A 16,876-nucleotide genomic window follows, 5' to 3' on the forward strand; every position below is an offset into this window, starting at 1 on the left:
CAGGGCTTATGGGAAAGTTGCCGCTGCTAAATACATAGCACACAAGGACTCTTACAACTAAACACGCAGCACTAAATCTGTAAGTCTTTAAACAAGCAGATCAGAGTTCTCTCTGAAAATCTTCATTTATACACACAGACACAAGCCAGGAATCAGGGAAGACTTGCTATGCTTTCTGCATCCCCTCCTCAGCCTGCCCTCTAAGCACTTCCTTCTTAAGACTGACTAAGCCTGACTCACAGGTACGGTTAGAACTCATGAGAACAAGTAAATGTTAGAATTATCTATTTTGATCAATTCAAACTACACTTGAAACAAAGACTTAACTGGGAAAGAGTAAACTTGGGTTTTTCAAAATCAGCAAATATCCTTGTGACACAAATATGTAACTCTCAAGTTAACCAGAAGACAGTACACACACACACACACAGTATATATGTGTGCAGGCAAGCACATACACACACACAGAGTAAGTACATATGTATGCATGCAAGCACCCACACCCACACACATAATTTTAAGTTAAATATAACAAAACACTATTCCTTTCTTAAGTTTTGGGAACCTGGCATTAGGTGTTTCTTCCAGAAACAGTCTTGAGAAGAAAACAATGGCAGCCATAGGGGGAGAAGCCACTTAAAGACATCAGTAGTTAAATAGGACTAAATGGGGACATGTCTGTCGCATCCAGGGCATGTCTGGCAGTGGGATAAAACTGACCTTCCTGCCAAGGTCACATATTCAAGCAGAAAGTGTAAGACAACATGGCCACATCGAAGTCACTCTTACCAGAGGGCTGTTCATAGATAAATATGAACTAATTAAATTATAACTAGTAGGGAAAGTACCTGCTGCGTTTGATTGTTCAGCGACTAGGAGAAAAGGCTGTGGTGACTGTCCTTGTCACACACAAGACAGAGCTGATCAGCCTCACTGACACTGAGAATGGCCAACGATCACATGAGGGAGCATAGCAAGAGTAAATACCACAAAGAGAGATGATTTGCCAGGCACCCACCCTGTAATTAGTGTCCAGTTCTACAGTAGAGAACAGTATTGAGGCAGGAGATTAAGACTTTAAAAGGGATTAGTCATTCATGTGAAGGACTAATCTTGGAATTAAGTTACCTGAGCCAGAGGGAAAGGGCTACATCATGCAAGCAATATATCCCTCTATTGTAGATCCCCTCCATTAGAGAACCCTCTATTGAAAGACACCTCTTATTAGAGATCGCTGTATTGTACATTTCCCTCCATTACAGGTCCCCTCTATTATAGACCCCTCTATTATATAGATCCTCCTCCATTACAGATCCCCTTGGTTATAGATCCCTCTATTAGAGATCCCCCTCCATTAGAGATTCCTCTATTGTAGATCTCCTCCATTAGAGATCCCCCTGCATTACAGGTCCCCTCTCTTATATGTCCCACTCTTTAATAGGTCCCCTCTATTACAGATCCCCTCTTCATCAAGTACAGAGAAGCAACTTTTGAGTTTAAAACACTTGCTTCTGGAAATTTCAAGTTACCTCTTCAAGGAGACACTAAGCAAACAATACAATCATCCACACACACTAGGACTACAATAAACAACAAAACTCTAACGGTGAGCTAATAAGGATTAACTAGAAGGGGTAATTCTAAAGTATCCTTAAATACAATACCAGTTCCATAGAGAATCTAGGTGATAAAAGAATCTGCTGTATCAGAAAGCTTAAAATTGCCAAGGGAGACTTCTAACTACCACTTTGCCTAAAGATCTGATAGAAAGGAAGCTATACTAGAGACTATGCTTTTAAGTAATACTAATCAGAATAGTTAAGTAATACTAATCAGAATAGTTAAGTTGAGCTGGACCCTAGAATACTTCAGTTACAGGAAAACTAGCTAATTCTGAGAAGGAATAGCTTTCATATGAGCCCTTAGAAAATTATTCAAACACAAAACACAAAAATTAAATCCTATTAACCGATATAATGATACATTGGAAATGTGCGAATGGTTGGGAAAACATAAACATTAAACAAAGTAAAAGCCGGGAAGTGGTGGTGCAAGCCTTTCTTTAATCCCAGCACTTGGGAGGTTAGAAGCAAACGGATTTCTGTGAGTTTTGAGGCCAGCCTGGTCTACAGAGTGAGGTCCAGAACAGCCAGAGCTACACAGAGAAACCTTGTCTTGAAATACACAAACAAACAAAAGCAAAATTTTACCACCTAACTTAAAACTGTTTCTGGGTTTTATCTGAAAGTGTGTGGCAATTACTAAAATATGTCTCTCAAGTCCTTGAAGGAGTAGGGTAAACACCCCTTTCCACTGAGCGTGGGTGATTGCTTTGCCCAGGTGTTACTGAGTACTTGCAAATCAGGGTGAAAACGATTAGCTGGCATTCGCCTGGTTGGACGCTAGCTTTAGAGAGAGCCACTCAAAGGCAGAACTAACCCTGGGACAAGCTAGGGCTTTGGTAGACAGCCACAGCTGAACTCCCTGACAGCAGCTGCGTGCGAGCCGAGTGAGCATGACATCTGACTACCATCACACGAGAAACTCCAAGAGTGAACTAGCCATCTGAGCAGTTCCCGAATTCCTGACCTACAGTGTCATGGTCAAAATAAAATGGCCATCTTAAGTCCCTGTGATCTGAAAAAATTCATTAAGCAGCAGGCACAGTTATCAGAGCAAGGGTTACAACAAAAGAAACTCTTCAGCGATAGGTAGGCTGTTGGGAGCGACCCTGTTTGAATGTTAACTGCCTTGTCAGCTGTTAAGTGCTTACTTACAAAGTCTTGGCCTTAGTGGCAAAGTACTAGCTTAGTTGAGATTTCTGTGGGAAAAGTTGAGGCCTCTGTAGGAAAGTACTACCCCCACTTAAGAACAAATAGCTGTAGATCTTGTGGACAGGTACCGAGCAACCCATTCTGTTCTGTTCCTCCTGCTGAACTTTGTACCTAGCCAATATCCTGCTTTTGGGAACAGGTGCGTTCCCTCAGAAACAAAGCGATTCTGCATCATCCCCCTCCCCATATCCCGCTTCTGTGGGCATAAAATCTGCCTGGGAAAAATAAAGTTTGTCAGCTTGATCAGAATTTTTTGACTTACTGTCCGTTCTTTGCGTTTCTTGTCCCCCATTCTCTCCACAGGTGGTTCCTCAGACCTTGTTCGACTGTCCCGTGAGATGGGACAATAGGCCAATATAAGACATAACTCCAGCCATAGCAAGTAGTCACATTTAAGTTTTAAATATATTGTACAAAAATATGTCAAAAGATTCGAATATTTACCTTTCTAACCTAAGCTTACCCCATTTTCAACCACTCCCTTTGGTTTTAATAAGTATTAACTAATCACGTATCAATCCTGGATGCCAATCCAAGGTGCTAGTTATGAAAATAGTGAAGATACTGAGTAGAGTCCCAGATATTCCAGAGTCAAACAGCAGTCATCCCTACAAGCATGTGTGAGGACATGCTGACAGAGTAGACTCTAAGAACACTGACAGCAAGAAAGGGTCACATGGGACTTGGCAGAGATCTGAAGGCCAAGGGAAGCTGACCACAGAAAGGACATTATGCCATAAGAGAAGACACTTGGTGACAAAATCAGGCTAAAACCATAGGCCACATCACTTACTACTGGCAGTGTTAGGAACCAAGATGTTTGTATGAGGTAATGGGAGTCACGTTCTGCAGGTTCCCAAGCAAGATAAGGAAATAGTGAGTGTTTCATTTCAAAAGACTGTTTGGGCTGCAAGGTTTGTTTCCATGTGACAAAATGCCTCAGGTTGTCAACTACTAAGAAACAAAAGGCTCGGCTAGGTCAGTTTCACAGGTTGCAGTTAGTTTCTGGTCACTGGTCCTGGTGCACTTGGACTGTAGCAGCATAGAACTCCTAGGTGGGGGTTCACAGCTGAGGAGGCTGCTACCTCAAGGCTCCAGAAAAGGGAAAACAGAGAGAGGGCAGGGTCCCAATATCTCCTCCAAACCATGTCCACAATGTTCCAACTTCCTTATCCTGGTCCCTACCACCTAAGAATGTTATCAGTTCAGAATATACTCATAAGCAGAAGAGAAGGCTCCAAAATCTGGTCCCTTGAGAAGACATTCACTATTTGAACTACAGCATTATCTAGTACAGTGTTATGCACACTGAGAACACCATTGCAAATTTATTAAATATAATGAAATAAATAAACCCACTTTATATGCACTATTTCTGTGAAAATTAGTTTGTGCAATATATATAGTGTATGTGTGTAAATCACAAGTGTACATGTTTGGGGAAGGGGGTTCCTAGCTACACGTAAGCTGGGTTTGCTACATGCTGTCACACCTAGCTTTTTACCTGGGTGCTGGAGATCCAAACTCAAGCCCTTATGCTTGCCCAGCAAGATGCTATGGAAGTGCCCAAACACAACAGAACTAAGCTCTTTATCTACATACTCTTTTATCATTAAACACAGAGCAGGAAAGGGGCAATTTAGATATAACAAAATAAGTAGAATCATCCAGAAAGATTCTTATATTGTTTTAAAGCCATAAATGAAAATAGTAGAATGCTAATTCATAATATCTAACCCGAAACTAGAAGAATGAGGAGAAACAGAAGCAGAGAGGTGCACAGCAAGGCAAGAGTGAAGGCTCTCCTCAGACATACTTCTTGTTACCAGAGGCAAAGACTCAAGAGTGCCATGGGTCTTTGAAGAACAAAAAAGGTTAACATGGCTCCAGGCTTGAGGCTACTTGAGGACAAAACTGGAAAGCACAGGAGTCAGATCACTTAGGGACAAGTACACACAGAGCTCACGCTCTACTCAAAAAGCAAGAGGCCACCAATGGTCAACTAAAAAGGAGAAAGCCAAAAGTGGCCATGGCTTTTAAAGAGCCCTCTGACTTCAGTGTTGGGAAAGAGATTGAAGACAAGATCAGAGCACAGGAATGGAGTCACCAAATCTAGGAGGAAGGCACTGAAGAGACAGCTCCACAGTTAAGAGTGTTCCCTTGTTCTTCCAGAGGACCCAAGGCTCACAACTGTGATTCCAGTTCTAGGGAATGCATACACTTTTCTGCCCCTCATACACACCTACATATATGTGATATACACTCACATGCATGCATATACATACATACACACACAGGTATACATAAATAAAGATAAAATGTTAAAGAAGATGGGGGTCAAATGGAAGGCAGGAGCAAAGGAAATGGAAGCAGAAATGAATAAACTTATAGAACTCAAAAACCACCTTAGGACATGGGGCAGAAAGAGCTGCATGCAGGAGTAGAAAGAATGCAACCCCTGAGTTTCTGAACTGGGTATGATAGATGCAAGCAGCAGGGACACCAGCTCTGGGAAGGCAGAGAACAGAAGCAGGAATTCATTTTGAAAATGTAAGATGAACTGTCTACAGGTAGGTATGGGCGGAGGGAGTATCCTGCTAGAAGTGGTCAAAAGATAGACCCTTATAGTCAAAAGTGAGGAAGAACAAGGGCTTCGGACAGTATCTTGAGGCAAAAGCATACCGAGGGCCCCTAAACCCCAAGAGTGAATGAGTAAGTATCAGCAAACACTGTGGAAAGGCTTAAGGGCCATCCGGACACCATTACTAAGAGATGGTAATGAACAAGTTTAAATAGAGTAATGACTCAAAGGAAAAAAACAGGACGGAGCACAATCAACAAAAGTGAGCAGTAAATCAAGCCGGGTTTCTAAACTGAGTTCCCATTGCTTACTCATAGTACAGGAGCCTTCCCTGCGAAGTCCCGTGGAAGTTCCCACTTTCTTAAACTGTGCAACCATGTTTCTTTTCTGTCTTCAGTTGGGAGAATTGGACTCTGTGTGATATACACATTTCCTCCCTAGAATACTCCCTTCCTCATCTAATCTGCTTTTTACTTTCACTTGGTTCCCACAGTGTGCTCTCAACACAGACAGTAAGTCCTTCCAAAGGGACGGAGCCACCTCTCAGTTCCTCACTCCGTACATCTCTCATCCCTCTCAGAGAAAATGAAAATTATTTTCAGTATTATGCCCCCAGCTTTGCCCAGGCCTCTGGTCAGCATCACCTTTTTGATTAGTTAACAAATTTAAAGGCTATAAAAGGGCTGCCGGCTCTAGAACCAAACAGATTTGAACTTAAATCCCACGTCAACATTTGCTAAGTCAGTGATTTTGAGAAAGTTATTGACTATCTCTAATCTTCAGTGTTCTCACAGAATGTCTGACTACATCGGTCCTCTACCTCAGGGGGCAGGGGGGAGGTGTCGAACAAACCTTTCATGGGGGTTTCATATCAGATATCCTGCATACCAGATATTGACATTATGATTCATAACAGTAACAAGATTACAGTTATGAAATGGCAACAAAATAATTGTATTAAACCTTTATTAAAGGGTCACAGCATCAGGAAGGTTGAGAACAACTGTCCTACTAGTTACACCTTGAAATGAAATGAGTTGTCCTATTCACTCAGACCTACTCTAATCTGAAGGCTAACTGCACAACTGCCAGTGAAAAAAGAGCCATTCACATTTAACAGCCTTGTTGGGAAAGTTGATGGTCACTTTCAGCTATTGGCCTGCTGGGATTCATACAAGAGACAGAAGATTACTCCTTCTTTCTTATATTATGTGTGCATGTGTGCGTGCATGTGTGTGTGTATGTACATAGGGGGTATATACACATGGACTTGCCTGTATATACTAGTGTGGAAACTAAAAGTCCGTATCAAGTACCTTCCACCTTGATTTTCTGTTTGTTTTACAAGATCTCTCAATAACTCAGGACCCTACCTATCTCTGCCTACCTGGGCTCCAAATTCAGGTCCTCATGCCTGTCAAGCAAGCATTGCAACCCTGGTCCACGACCCCAGCCCTCCTTTCCTTTTCAAGGTGTCTTTATTCATCTCTATTCTCAACAAACTGGCTTCTCCCTCCCAAATTCTGGTTCTTTTCTGGGACCCATACTCCATAGACATCTATGCAAATCGACAGGACCAGAGTTAGTGCTCAGCCTCCTTCTCTGTTATTCCTCTCAAGGTGACATCATTCAGGCTTCAGATATTAAATACTATCTACATATTACCAATGGCCCAATTCCTATCTTCTGCTCAGATCTCTCCTCTGGTGCCAGACCTATAGCAGTCCTTCATGAATGTCTCAGCAGCATTTTATACTTAGCCTTTCCAAGTCCTTTTTTTTCCCCAAACCTTGCCCTCCTACCATGCTTCTTCATCTTACTGAGCAGGAAACCCACTTTTCTAAATGTTCTGACTCAAATCTTGATTCATCTTTAATTATTTTACTCTCATGTCACATGCAATCAGTAAATCCAGTAAACTGTCAGCTAAATCAGTAAAATATATTCAAAATTCATACAGTTCAAAGCATACAGCTCTCTCACTTTAGCCTAAACTATATCTTTCCTGCTTGGAATGGTAATATCCTCTTCAAACTGATCTTTTTACATCTACTTGATCTTTATAACACTTTCTCCAGAGATTCTAAGTTCCTTCAAAGGAACATGTACCTGGCTACACTTCTGTTCAGTGCCTCCTTGTGGTTTCCATCATATGCAGATGAAAGAAAGGCAAGCCTGCCCACGGCCTCAAATCTCTGCCTTCTGTCATTTTACCACACCCACCAGTCCTGACATGTATCAACCACATGGGCTTCCTTGTCATTCTTGGCATACCTCTGAAACTCTTATTGCCATTTTCTGATGTGCATATGGCCTGTTCAACTGTTGGCTTACAAAGGTCTTAACTGGAAAGGGACTTTGAAAAAGAAACAACACCCTCCCAAATGATAAACTTAGTAACAATCCTCTTCTTGGTATCTACCAACTTTTCCTTGTTTCTTTTTTCTCCATAGCCCTTGTTGCCTCCAATACAGATAATAATTTACATATTATCTTCTTCATAGCCTGGCATATAAACTCCACCAAATCAAAGATTTTGTTATCTTCTTTCCTTTTATCTGGAGAGCAGGCAACAGTGCCTATAATACAAAGGGTACTAACATTCAAGTTAACTAACATGAAATGATAAACTACAGATGAGAATAATTAGAGATTAGATTTGTTCTCAGTAATTGTGAATATGTACACACATCTCAAGCACAATTATCCCAACAGAGATGATGTAAATGAAATGGTTGGAAGTTATAGAGAATGGGAGATACTGAAAATTATATTCAATAGACAGTGAGTTGTAATTTTATGACAGAACCTAATTTGAGAAGTTTCATTTTGGTTTAGCATGTAAAATCCTTCTAACAAAATAACTGTAAACAAAATAATTGCTTGTTTTAACTTAAGGGTTTGAGAGTGAAGCTTCGTGGCCAATCATATTACAGCCCTGGATTCAATCAGCTGCAGAAAAGAAAAAAAAGTTCGTTCTTTCTTTAAACACCAGGCAAAACTGTCATGAATGGATCAAAGCAAAATTAGCTAAAATCATGTTTTCTCTTAAGTCAGTGGAGTAAATATTTTAAATAAAGAGAGTACTTACAAATATTCTATTTCCAACAAATGCAACTTATTCTGAAACATGCATGTTTGTGTGTTTGTGTATGTGTATATACATATATAGGTGTATATACACATATATAAATATACATATACATATGAACATGTATATACAGATTTATTATTTTGGATTAAACATAGTAACAGGAATCATAACACATTAATAAAAGATTAGTTGGTTCCTATAGTGGTCTTAAAAGCTACCAGAGACTACGAAAAGGAGGAACAAGTACCTAATCTCTTTAAAAAGAGCTTTTAACTGAAAACAAAAATACAAGGTTATAAGATGGTTTCCTGAGACCACTTAACATGTCTACAAAGTAATGCAAAAATAGTATATAGGGTCAATGTAAGAAACTACCGCCAGCTGCCTGTCTTTGTTGTCTATCACAAATTCTTAATAAAATGCTGAGGACTCAATCTCTAGCAGAATACTTTTCATCTAGTACCTCTGGACTACGGAGAGTTTCAGGTTTAAACAATGAGCTCCATTCACTCTAGAAGGAAAATAAAAATCACACCTAACCAGGTGGCAGTAGCACAGGCCTTTAATCCCTGCACTTGGGAGACAGAGGGAGGCAGATCTCTCTGACTTTGAAGCCAGCGTCGTCTACAGAGTGAGTTCCAAGACAGCCAAAGCTATCTTGATAAACCTGAGAAACCCTGTCTTAGAATGAATGAATGAAGAAAGGAAGAAGGAAGGAAGGAAGGAAGGAAGGAAGGAAGGAAGGAAGGAAGGAAGGAAAGAAAGAAAGAAAGAAAGAAAGAAAGAAAGAAAGAAAGAAAGAAAGACAGAAAGGAAGAAAATAAATCACAGGTGTGTCAGCTGATGCAGGTTAGTAGTACTTGTAGTGTTACCTGAGATCTTTAACGGGGAAGCATGGTATAGGACTGTCCTACAGAGCCTCTCTTCCAGCCAACTGTATAAGAAGGGAAACAGCCACAGGGTAGGAGGAGCAGGGTCTGCTGGCCCCAGAGCTCAGCTGGTGATGGAAGATTACCCTGCAGAAATTAAGTGCCTGATAAAAACAGACTTCAATCAGAAAAACAAAACCAGAAACAATTGGTAAAGAGAAATAGTGCAGAAAGAGAAGAGGAATGTAAGGGCACAAGTCAGAAAGGTGTGTAGACAAATGTTACCACATCTCCCTAAATATGCACAGACAAAACACACACACACACACACACACACACACACACACACACACACACACGCACTCGCAGACGCACACACACAGAGAGAGGGAGAGGGAGAGGGAGGGAGAGAGAGAGAGAGAGAGAGAGAGAGAGAGAGAGAGAGAGATGAGAGACAGATACAGAGGCCTTAATTCTCTCTTTGGAAATCTGTAAAGTGAGTCCAAAATAGAGTTCATGCTCACATTATTGGTCACACTTTCAGAATTACCAAAACATTTGGCTATGTAGGATCTGTAACTTTACCTATGTGAAGACAATGATATTCAAACTCTGTGTTCAATAAGATAGAAATGTTTACCTGCTTTAAGGAAAAGAATTTAAGTTAAACGTCTTTACCTATGAAGACCGGATGACTTGGATTTACTAATGAGATATTTCCCTTTGGCCCTAGGTCACTTTTCTCTGGTGACTACAGTAGCAGTCATGTTAGGGCATTACCATGTAGCAGTTGTTTTCTGCACACTGTCTAGAAGAAATGTGTTCTTTGCTGCTATAAATACCCACTGGACAGGTGTACACATTCCAAGTCATAGGAATCTACCAATGTCCTGTTCTTCTGAGCAGTGTGCTAAAAGCCACAGCAGCTGCTACCTTGACCTAGTCTGTGAGTAAGCTCAATTCTTTCTTTGGGTTATCCAAGGTACTAAATGTTAATATTTCATATTTATAAGATACTGTTCTGTCTAAATCAAAATCATGAAGGAAAGATATTTGTGGGTGGTTTCTGCAAAGCCAAGATGGCAAGAGATTATCTTTCTTCCTAGAAGAACGTGGTAAAGGCCAAACAAGCTGAGAAGATCGAAACTTGGGAGAACCTGGGAAACTGGGAGATATTGCTGTTGTCCTGGGGACTGTGTTAGCCACATATGACACTGGAAAATGCACTTCTGAAAATGTACGTTCAAAACATGCATATACCTAAGCAATATAAACCAAGGTAAGGTCCACTGTCTGTCTTGGTGTACCATGACATCTAAATCAGTCAGTGCAGTGACTGGTGTTCTAATGCAGTTTAATCAGAAGGTACAAGGTAACTAAAGCACTGCAACATCACCCCAGCAAGACTTACCCTACCCTATCATAGCACGGAGATACTGCCGCTGTCTAATTGTTGTGGCCTGTTCTGAAATACTGATATGGACTTACCATCCTTGGCCACAGCTTCAGTCCCTGAAAGTCTTTGATGCTCCAAGTCTGAAAGCATTTCTAGTTCCTAAATTTCTGTCTTCTTTCAAAGAATACTGCACTGTTTCTCAGAAGAGTCCACTTAACCAGGCATGATTCCAACTCGCAATTAATATGCATTTTAATGTTTTTATAAAATGTTTAGTACTGATTTTCTTTACATTCTTAAATATGGTTAAATAATGCACTAAGCATGTGGCACAAACTCAAATACAAACACGTCACTAATAGGTCTAACACATCCTTTGCCCCATAAAGTCTTAAGAGGCCTTGAAGTCAAGGCTTGCCACATTTACTTAGAACAAAAATCTTATCAGATGAGAAAAAGAAAACATGCAACATCTCCCCTGCCTATTTTTGTTGCTGTTGTTGTTTTGTTTTTTGGCATTGTGAATCAAACCTAAAGAGTCACACACAGGCTAAGTAAACACTCCCCCACTGAGCTATATATAATTCCAACCTCCTGCCACTCCCTACCCCCAACACACACACACACACACACACACATCTTCTTTAAAATTAGAGACAGGGTCTCACTACATTGCTCATGGAGGCTTTGAACTCACAGAGTTGACAGGCAAGCCTTGAACTTGAGATCTCTCTGCCTCAATCTCCCAAGCAGCTGGGATTACAGATCTGTACCATCAGGCCTGGCTGCAACCACATATTAAGACATAGTTTCACTCCAGCACTGGTAGATTCTCCACAGATCACTGTCTACAGTTCAATTTCACTGAGGAGAAGACTTGGGCATAGATGATGGTAAAACACAGACCTCTGAATATAAAGATGATGAGATCTTAAAATTCAGGATCATATCAGAAATATTACAACCACGATTTTGTATTTTATCCAATGGAAAAAGGCTTAAGTTTGTATAAGCTAAAAGTTTGCTTAAACTCTTTTAGATTGAATGGTAAATGTAGCCTATTTTATTTATCTGCCTTAAGTGTTTATCTTTTATCTTAAATACAAAAAATGTCCAGTGCAAAATTTAGCACCTAAGCTTTCTGGGGTGACCTTAGGTTCCTTACAAATTCAGCACCTATTGAGCAAATATCTGTCATTTGCTAAATAGGCAGAAATTAACAAAATCATACAGAAACTCCTGTTTTCACAGAAACTATCTACTTAGGTACAAGATACATTAGTGCTATAGAGAAAAGCTAAAACCCAGGAAGAGACGCAGGAGTGTAGGATAAGGCTCAATCTTTAAAAGGTAGCTACAAAGTCTGGGGAAATTGTTCAGTTGGTAAGAATTTGCTGCTTACATCTTGAGGATCTGAGCTCAAATGTCCAGCATCCATATAAAATGTGAGCATGCCTGCAACTCCAACACCAGGGAGCAGGCACATTGACTCCAGAACCCATCCAGATGGCCTATGTGAAACAGTTCGTATGTGTCAGGTTCAGTGAGACACTGTCTCAAAAGGAGGAAGGAGAGAGCAGGACATCCAATATCTTCCTCCAGCCTCTGTGCAAGTGCACAAATGTGCAAAACCCATGCACACATATGTGCAAATGCATACCTACAAAGACTCTCTGTGAAGACCACAAGGATGATATGTGAATATAGATACAAAGGTGAGGTGGTAGACAGAACAAGCCAAAGGACAGGGAGGCAGATACCTAGACACAGAGAACAAGTACAGTGTCCTAAGGTACAAGCAAGCCTGCCATTCTGGACTTAATTTGTGCTGTGGTTGTTTGAAATATTGTCTATTTCTTGCTGCTGAGATTCCTGTCGGTTGCTTTGAGAGGTCAGGAACACCTGATGTCATAGATTGCAGACACAGTTCAGAGAGCGCCGTCACTTCAAAGGGGTCTGTTGTAGGTGCTGCGTGCTGTGAAGACTCAGGACTTAGCACTCAACCTGTTCCTCTCCCCCCTCTCACTGCAACTCAAAACACCAACATCCTAAAACCAACTTATGCTGACAAAAAGAAAAAGAAACTGCTTCAGAGAAAGGGCCTATTGTAAATAAAATGAAACTGTTAGGCAGGGTATCAATCCACCCGAAATACTGACCTTGAACATAAAACCAGGTGGTGTGTGTAAGAGCACTTAGTAGGTAAAGATTGGAGTTGGGCATAGTGGGACAAAGTTAATCACAGAACTCAGGAAGAGGAGGCAGTAGCTCAAAGGTTAAAGGCCAATCTGGGGGACTTAGCCAATTAAAAGGCCACCATGGGCCACACAGCAACCTCCTGCCTATGAATGAATAGATGAATGACTAAATAAATAAATGCTAAGTGCTCCTTGGTATTGGTGTTTACATCTCATTAGATGCTACTCTGTAGTGTATATTTGAAGGAATTTGCTCTCACCACGACTTCTCTGGAGCAAGGCCCATATCTTAGGAATGTCTGGATCCCACCATAAGGCTGTGCACACAGCATTATCCATACAAGGGTAATGTCATAGAAACAACCCCAAACAAGCAGCCGACATTCCTGTTTTAAATCTCCACTGGTGGATACATCCTAAAACAGACACCATGGTCTCTCAGGGGCATGTGGCTAGTCTCAGCTGCTTGGGCCGGGCTCTTGTTAGTGTAATGTTCCATTCCATGTAACGTTGCCTTTGCACTTGCAATTGGGCACACTCCACCCTTTCAGACCAGACTCCAGCAATGGAGCTACCCACAAAATACACAGGAACCACACTGTTCAGAGCCCGGTTCAAATGCCTTCAGCCGATACAGACAAACAAATCAGTGTCCAGTCTATGGAGACAAACAGGCAGGAAGGGAACAATTCAGTGCAGGGAAGATTAGAAGACACATTTTAAAAATATCTGAGCAGTGGCCTGGAAGCTGAGGTAAAGCAGCGTCTGGCACAGAAAAGCTGGCACCTGAACAGACAAGGTTTTGAAAGATGAATAGGCCTAGGACAATCAGACATGGGATCAAAGGGCATTAAGGATTGTGCAAAATGCTGTCAGAAACACCACAGACTGAAAACCATGAAGGAGGGTTTCTCAAGCTTTCCAAGAAAAAAACCAACAAGCCCTTCAGAAGAGGGTGGAGGGAGGGAAGGAAGTTCTGCGTTCTCCTGTTTGCTTAAACCTTTGGTCTCTCTGCTTTGTTTCGCTCTTTCTGTTCTGTTGCTCCCTTGAAGAGATAAAAGTACTGTGCTGGCTTAAAATTTCAGTGGAGAAAAGTATTTTAACTTCAGTGTGGAAGAGTAGGCAAGAGTATTTTGCTCTTTCTTCTTTACATTTCACTGGCTATACAAAGGCAGCGAATTTAAAAGGCAGGTTATCACAGCCCTGACATACTAATTCCAAACCTTCTCTTCACCAGCTCCACAAATATTTATTTTATGCTCACTGTCTGTTAGTTTCTGGGATGCCAGGCCTGTGAGGCAGTCTTTCTACTTTCCTCGGAACAAGCTCTTGCATGCAATCCACAGACAAAATAATCAGAGGGCAATCCACCTCATTCCTCCAGCAGCTGCCAACCAAAACCTGAATCTCAGAGCAGAGTTAACCAGCCAATAAACCAGTGTGAGTAAAATACATTCAATAACAACTAGAACACCAGCAATTGCTGGAGACCCTGGATAAGGGGACCAGTCACCTCTGTCCTTGCTAGTAAGCTTAATGCCTTGCCATGGCGATCGGGGCTGAAGGTGGGCAAAGAGTAGTGGAGAGTTACCTGAGAGCTCAGGTAGATTTTGAGGCACTCCTCGCACACCGCCTTCTTGCAGCAGGGCAGGGGCTTGATGGGTTTGTCTTCCAGGCACACCCGGCACATCAGCACCATGAGGGGCGCATAGGGGTCCCCTACTCCCCCCAGACCAGAGTAGGGTGGAGCCCCTAATAGGCCAGGCACGGAGAAGGGCTCCGGAGCCAGGTAGAACTCCAGCTCGATGCTGCCGCCGTCGGGGGAAAGGGGGTCAGCCGGGAGCGACAGCGGGGAGCTGGGGAAGGAGGGCGGCGGGCTGGCGGGAATCGGCCCCAGCGGTGCTTGAGGTGGGGACTCGGACGGCGACGGGGACTCGGCGGAGGGGGCCTCGGGCAAGTCGCTCTCCACGCAGTACACGGAGCAGAGGACTTGCGGCTTGGCGGGGGGCGGGTGTCGCTGGGCCAGCACGTCCAGGAGCAGCCCGTCGGGGGGCTGCTGGCCGGGGGGCGCCTCCCGTAGCCCCGCTCCCTCCGCCTCGCGCTCCAGCTGCAGTTCCAGACTCTGGGGGTCCAGGGGCCCGCTGAGTGGCAGTCGCGCCGGGGCCCGGTTGCTCGCAGGCTCCTGGACACTCGCGTCCACGCAGCCCGGGTCTCTGCCGCCGCCGCCGCCGCCGTTCGGCCGTGAAGAGGAGGCTGCAGCGCGCGGCCCGGCTGTCCGGACGCGGTCCCCTCGCGGCCTGGGGGACTCGGGCTGGCCCGCCGAACCTCCGCCAGAGGCCCGCGCCCCGCCGCTGCCGCTCACCGTGCTCTGCTCCTCGCCCATCGCCGCCCGCGGCCTGCGCCGCCGCCGCCCATCCAGCCGCCCGGACCCCCAGCCGGCGCCGGGCAGCGCGGGCAAGCGGCTCCGCTCCACTCGCGGCGGCCCTTCTGCTTCCGGGTCCCTCCTCCGGGGCCGGGACGCCCCAAGCGCCCTCCGGGGAGCCCGGGCTCCCGGGCCGCAGCGTGCGGGCAGCCGGCTCCTCCTCCTCCACCTCGTAGTCGTCGTCTTCCTCCTCGGCCGGCGCGGCCGGGCACCTCTTCGAGGACGCCGAGGGCCTCAGGCTGAGGGGGCCCGGCCCGCATGCACGTCGCGGCGGTGCCGCCGACCCGCGAGCCCCGGGTGGGGCGGAAGAGTTCCCGGGAGGCGGGAGGAGACGGTCAGCCCCGCGCCATCCCTGTCTCCGCGGCGGGGCGCGCAGCCAGCGATCCCGAGGGTCGCCGGGCCTGTGGCGTCACCGAGAGGTGGCCGAGCCCGCAAGCAGTGGCTGGTGTCCCCGGAGGAGAGGCGGGAGACCTCCCTCTCCTCGTGCAGCACCTAGGGCCCTGCTCCCTCCCCTCACCCCACCCCTTTGGCACACACCTCCCCACACGTACACACAGACGCGCGCGGGCGCCCACGCACACAGTCGCACGCACACAGGAGTGAGGGTGATCTAAGCTGAGCTGTGCTCTCACCCCTAAGAATTCCCACTCGGCCCCAGCCAAATGCTTAAGCGCTTGCAGGCGCCCCTTAGTGCTCTGCTTAAAGTAGAACTTCTGACAAAAACTGCTGGACCCTGGGCTCTGGACGGAGAACACGAAGTAGGGGCGATGGTGTGCGTTCTACCTGGTGCGATAGGAAGGATCTTTGAAAACCATAAATAACCCAAAACGCACTTGTCGTCTGCTCCTCCAACTAGAATATTTACAAGCACTAAGGAATAACTAATCTGACATTTACCGCTTTTCCTCTGCTCAGTGTTCTCTCGAGAATTATTTTTGTGGGCTTTGGGGGTCTTGTTTGTTTGTTTGTTTTTGTTTCTTAACCCCTTTAAGTGGGTAGCCTGGCTTGATTAATCAGCTGGATCATCATTAGGAATCAGGGAAACTTATTAACATAACCATATTCATACCCAAAACTGTTTCCAAGGCAACAATTATATCTCAGCCAGAACTTAATTATGTGTTGATCTATCTTTATTTTACAGGAAGTATTAGTCACCCAAACACTGGTGTGATTTAGTTTTCTAAAGCCAATGAAAACATTTTTGGGAAGCCAACCATTTTTATTTTTTTAAAATAGGGAGGGAATTCAATTTACACATTCATGTCAAAGGAAAAAGCTGTTAAGTGTGTAGATTTTTTTAACCTTGAAGTTGTTATTGATTTGTTCTAAAATATTTTCCAAGGCAAATGCAAATGCTACAAGGGAACTAAGAATTCAGTATTGACCAAGCAGAGACCCAAAGGTCTTGGGTTTCAATCAGGTGCAGTTAGATAGATCAGGTACACCAGAGCATGGTGACTTGCCTCCAGATGCCCTGGC

The 16,876-nt window shown here is 44.0% G+C and overlaps 1 protein-coding gene across 2 annotated transcripts in view; it reads right to left on the reverse strand.

Moving 5' to 3' along the window:
* Window positions 1-15,904, reverse strand: part of Rnf217 (ring finger protein 217) — a 119,410-nt gene extending 103,506 nt beyond the window's left edge. For both annotated transcript variants that reach the window (XR_015048382.1, XM_021174324.2), the window contains exon 1: window positions 14,564-15,904. Coding sequence is in view for 1 of the 2 variants with exons in the window: in XM_021174324.2 (XP_021029983.1) it covers window positions 14,564-15,355 (792 nt within the window). In the remaining variant the exon portion in view is untranslated. The remainder of the gene's footprint in view (window positions 1-14,563) is intronic.
* Between the last annotated feature and the right edge of the window lie 972 nt (window positions 15,905-16,876).

The sequence above is a fragment of the Mus caroli genome, unplaced genomic scaffold (genome assembly GCF_978045245.1).
Source record: "Mus caroli unplaced genomic scaffold, Mus_caroli_1 scaffold_9, whole genome shotgun sequence".
Taxonomy (NCBI): Eukaryota; Metazoa; Chordata; class Mammalia; order Rodentia; family Muridae; genus Mus; species Mus caroli.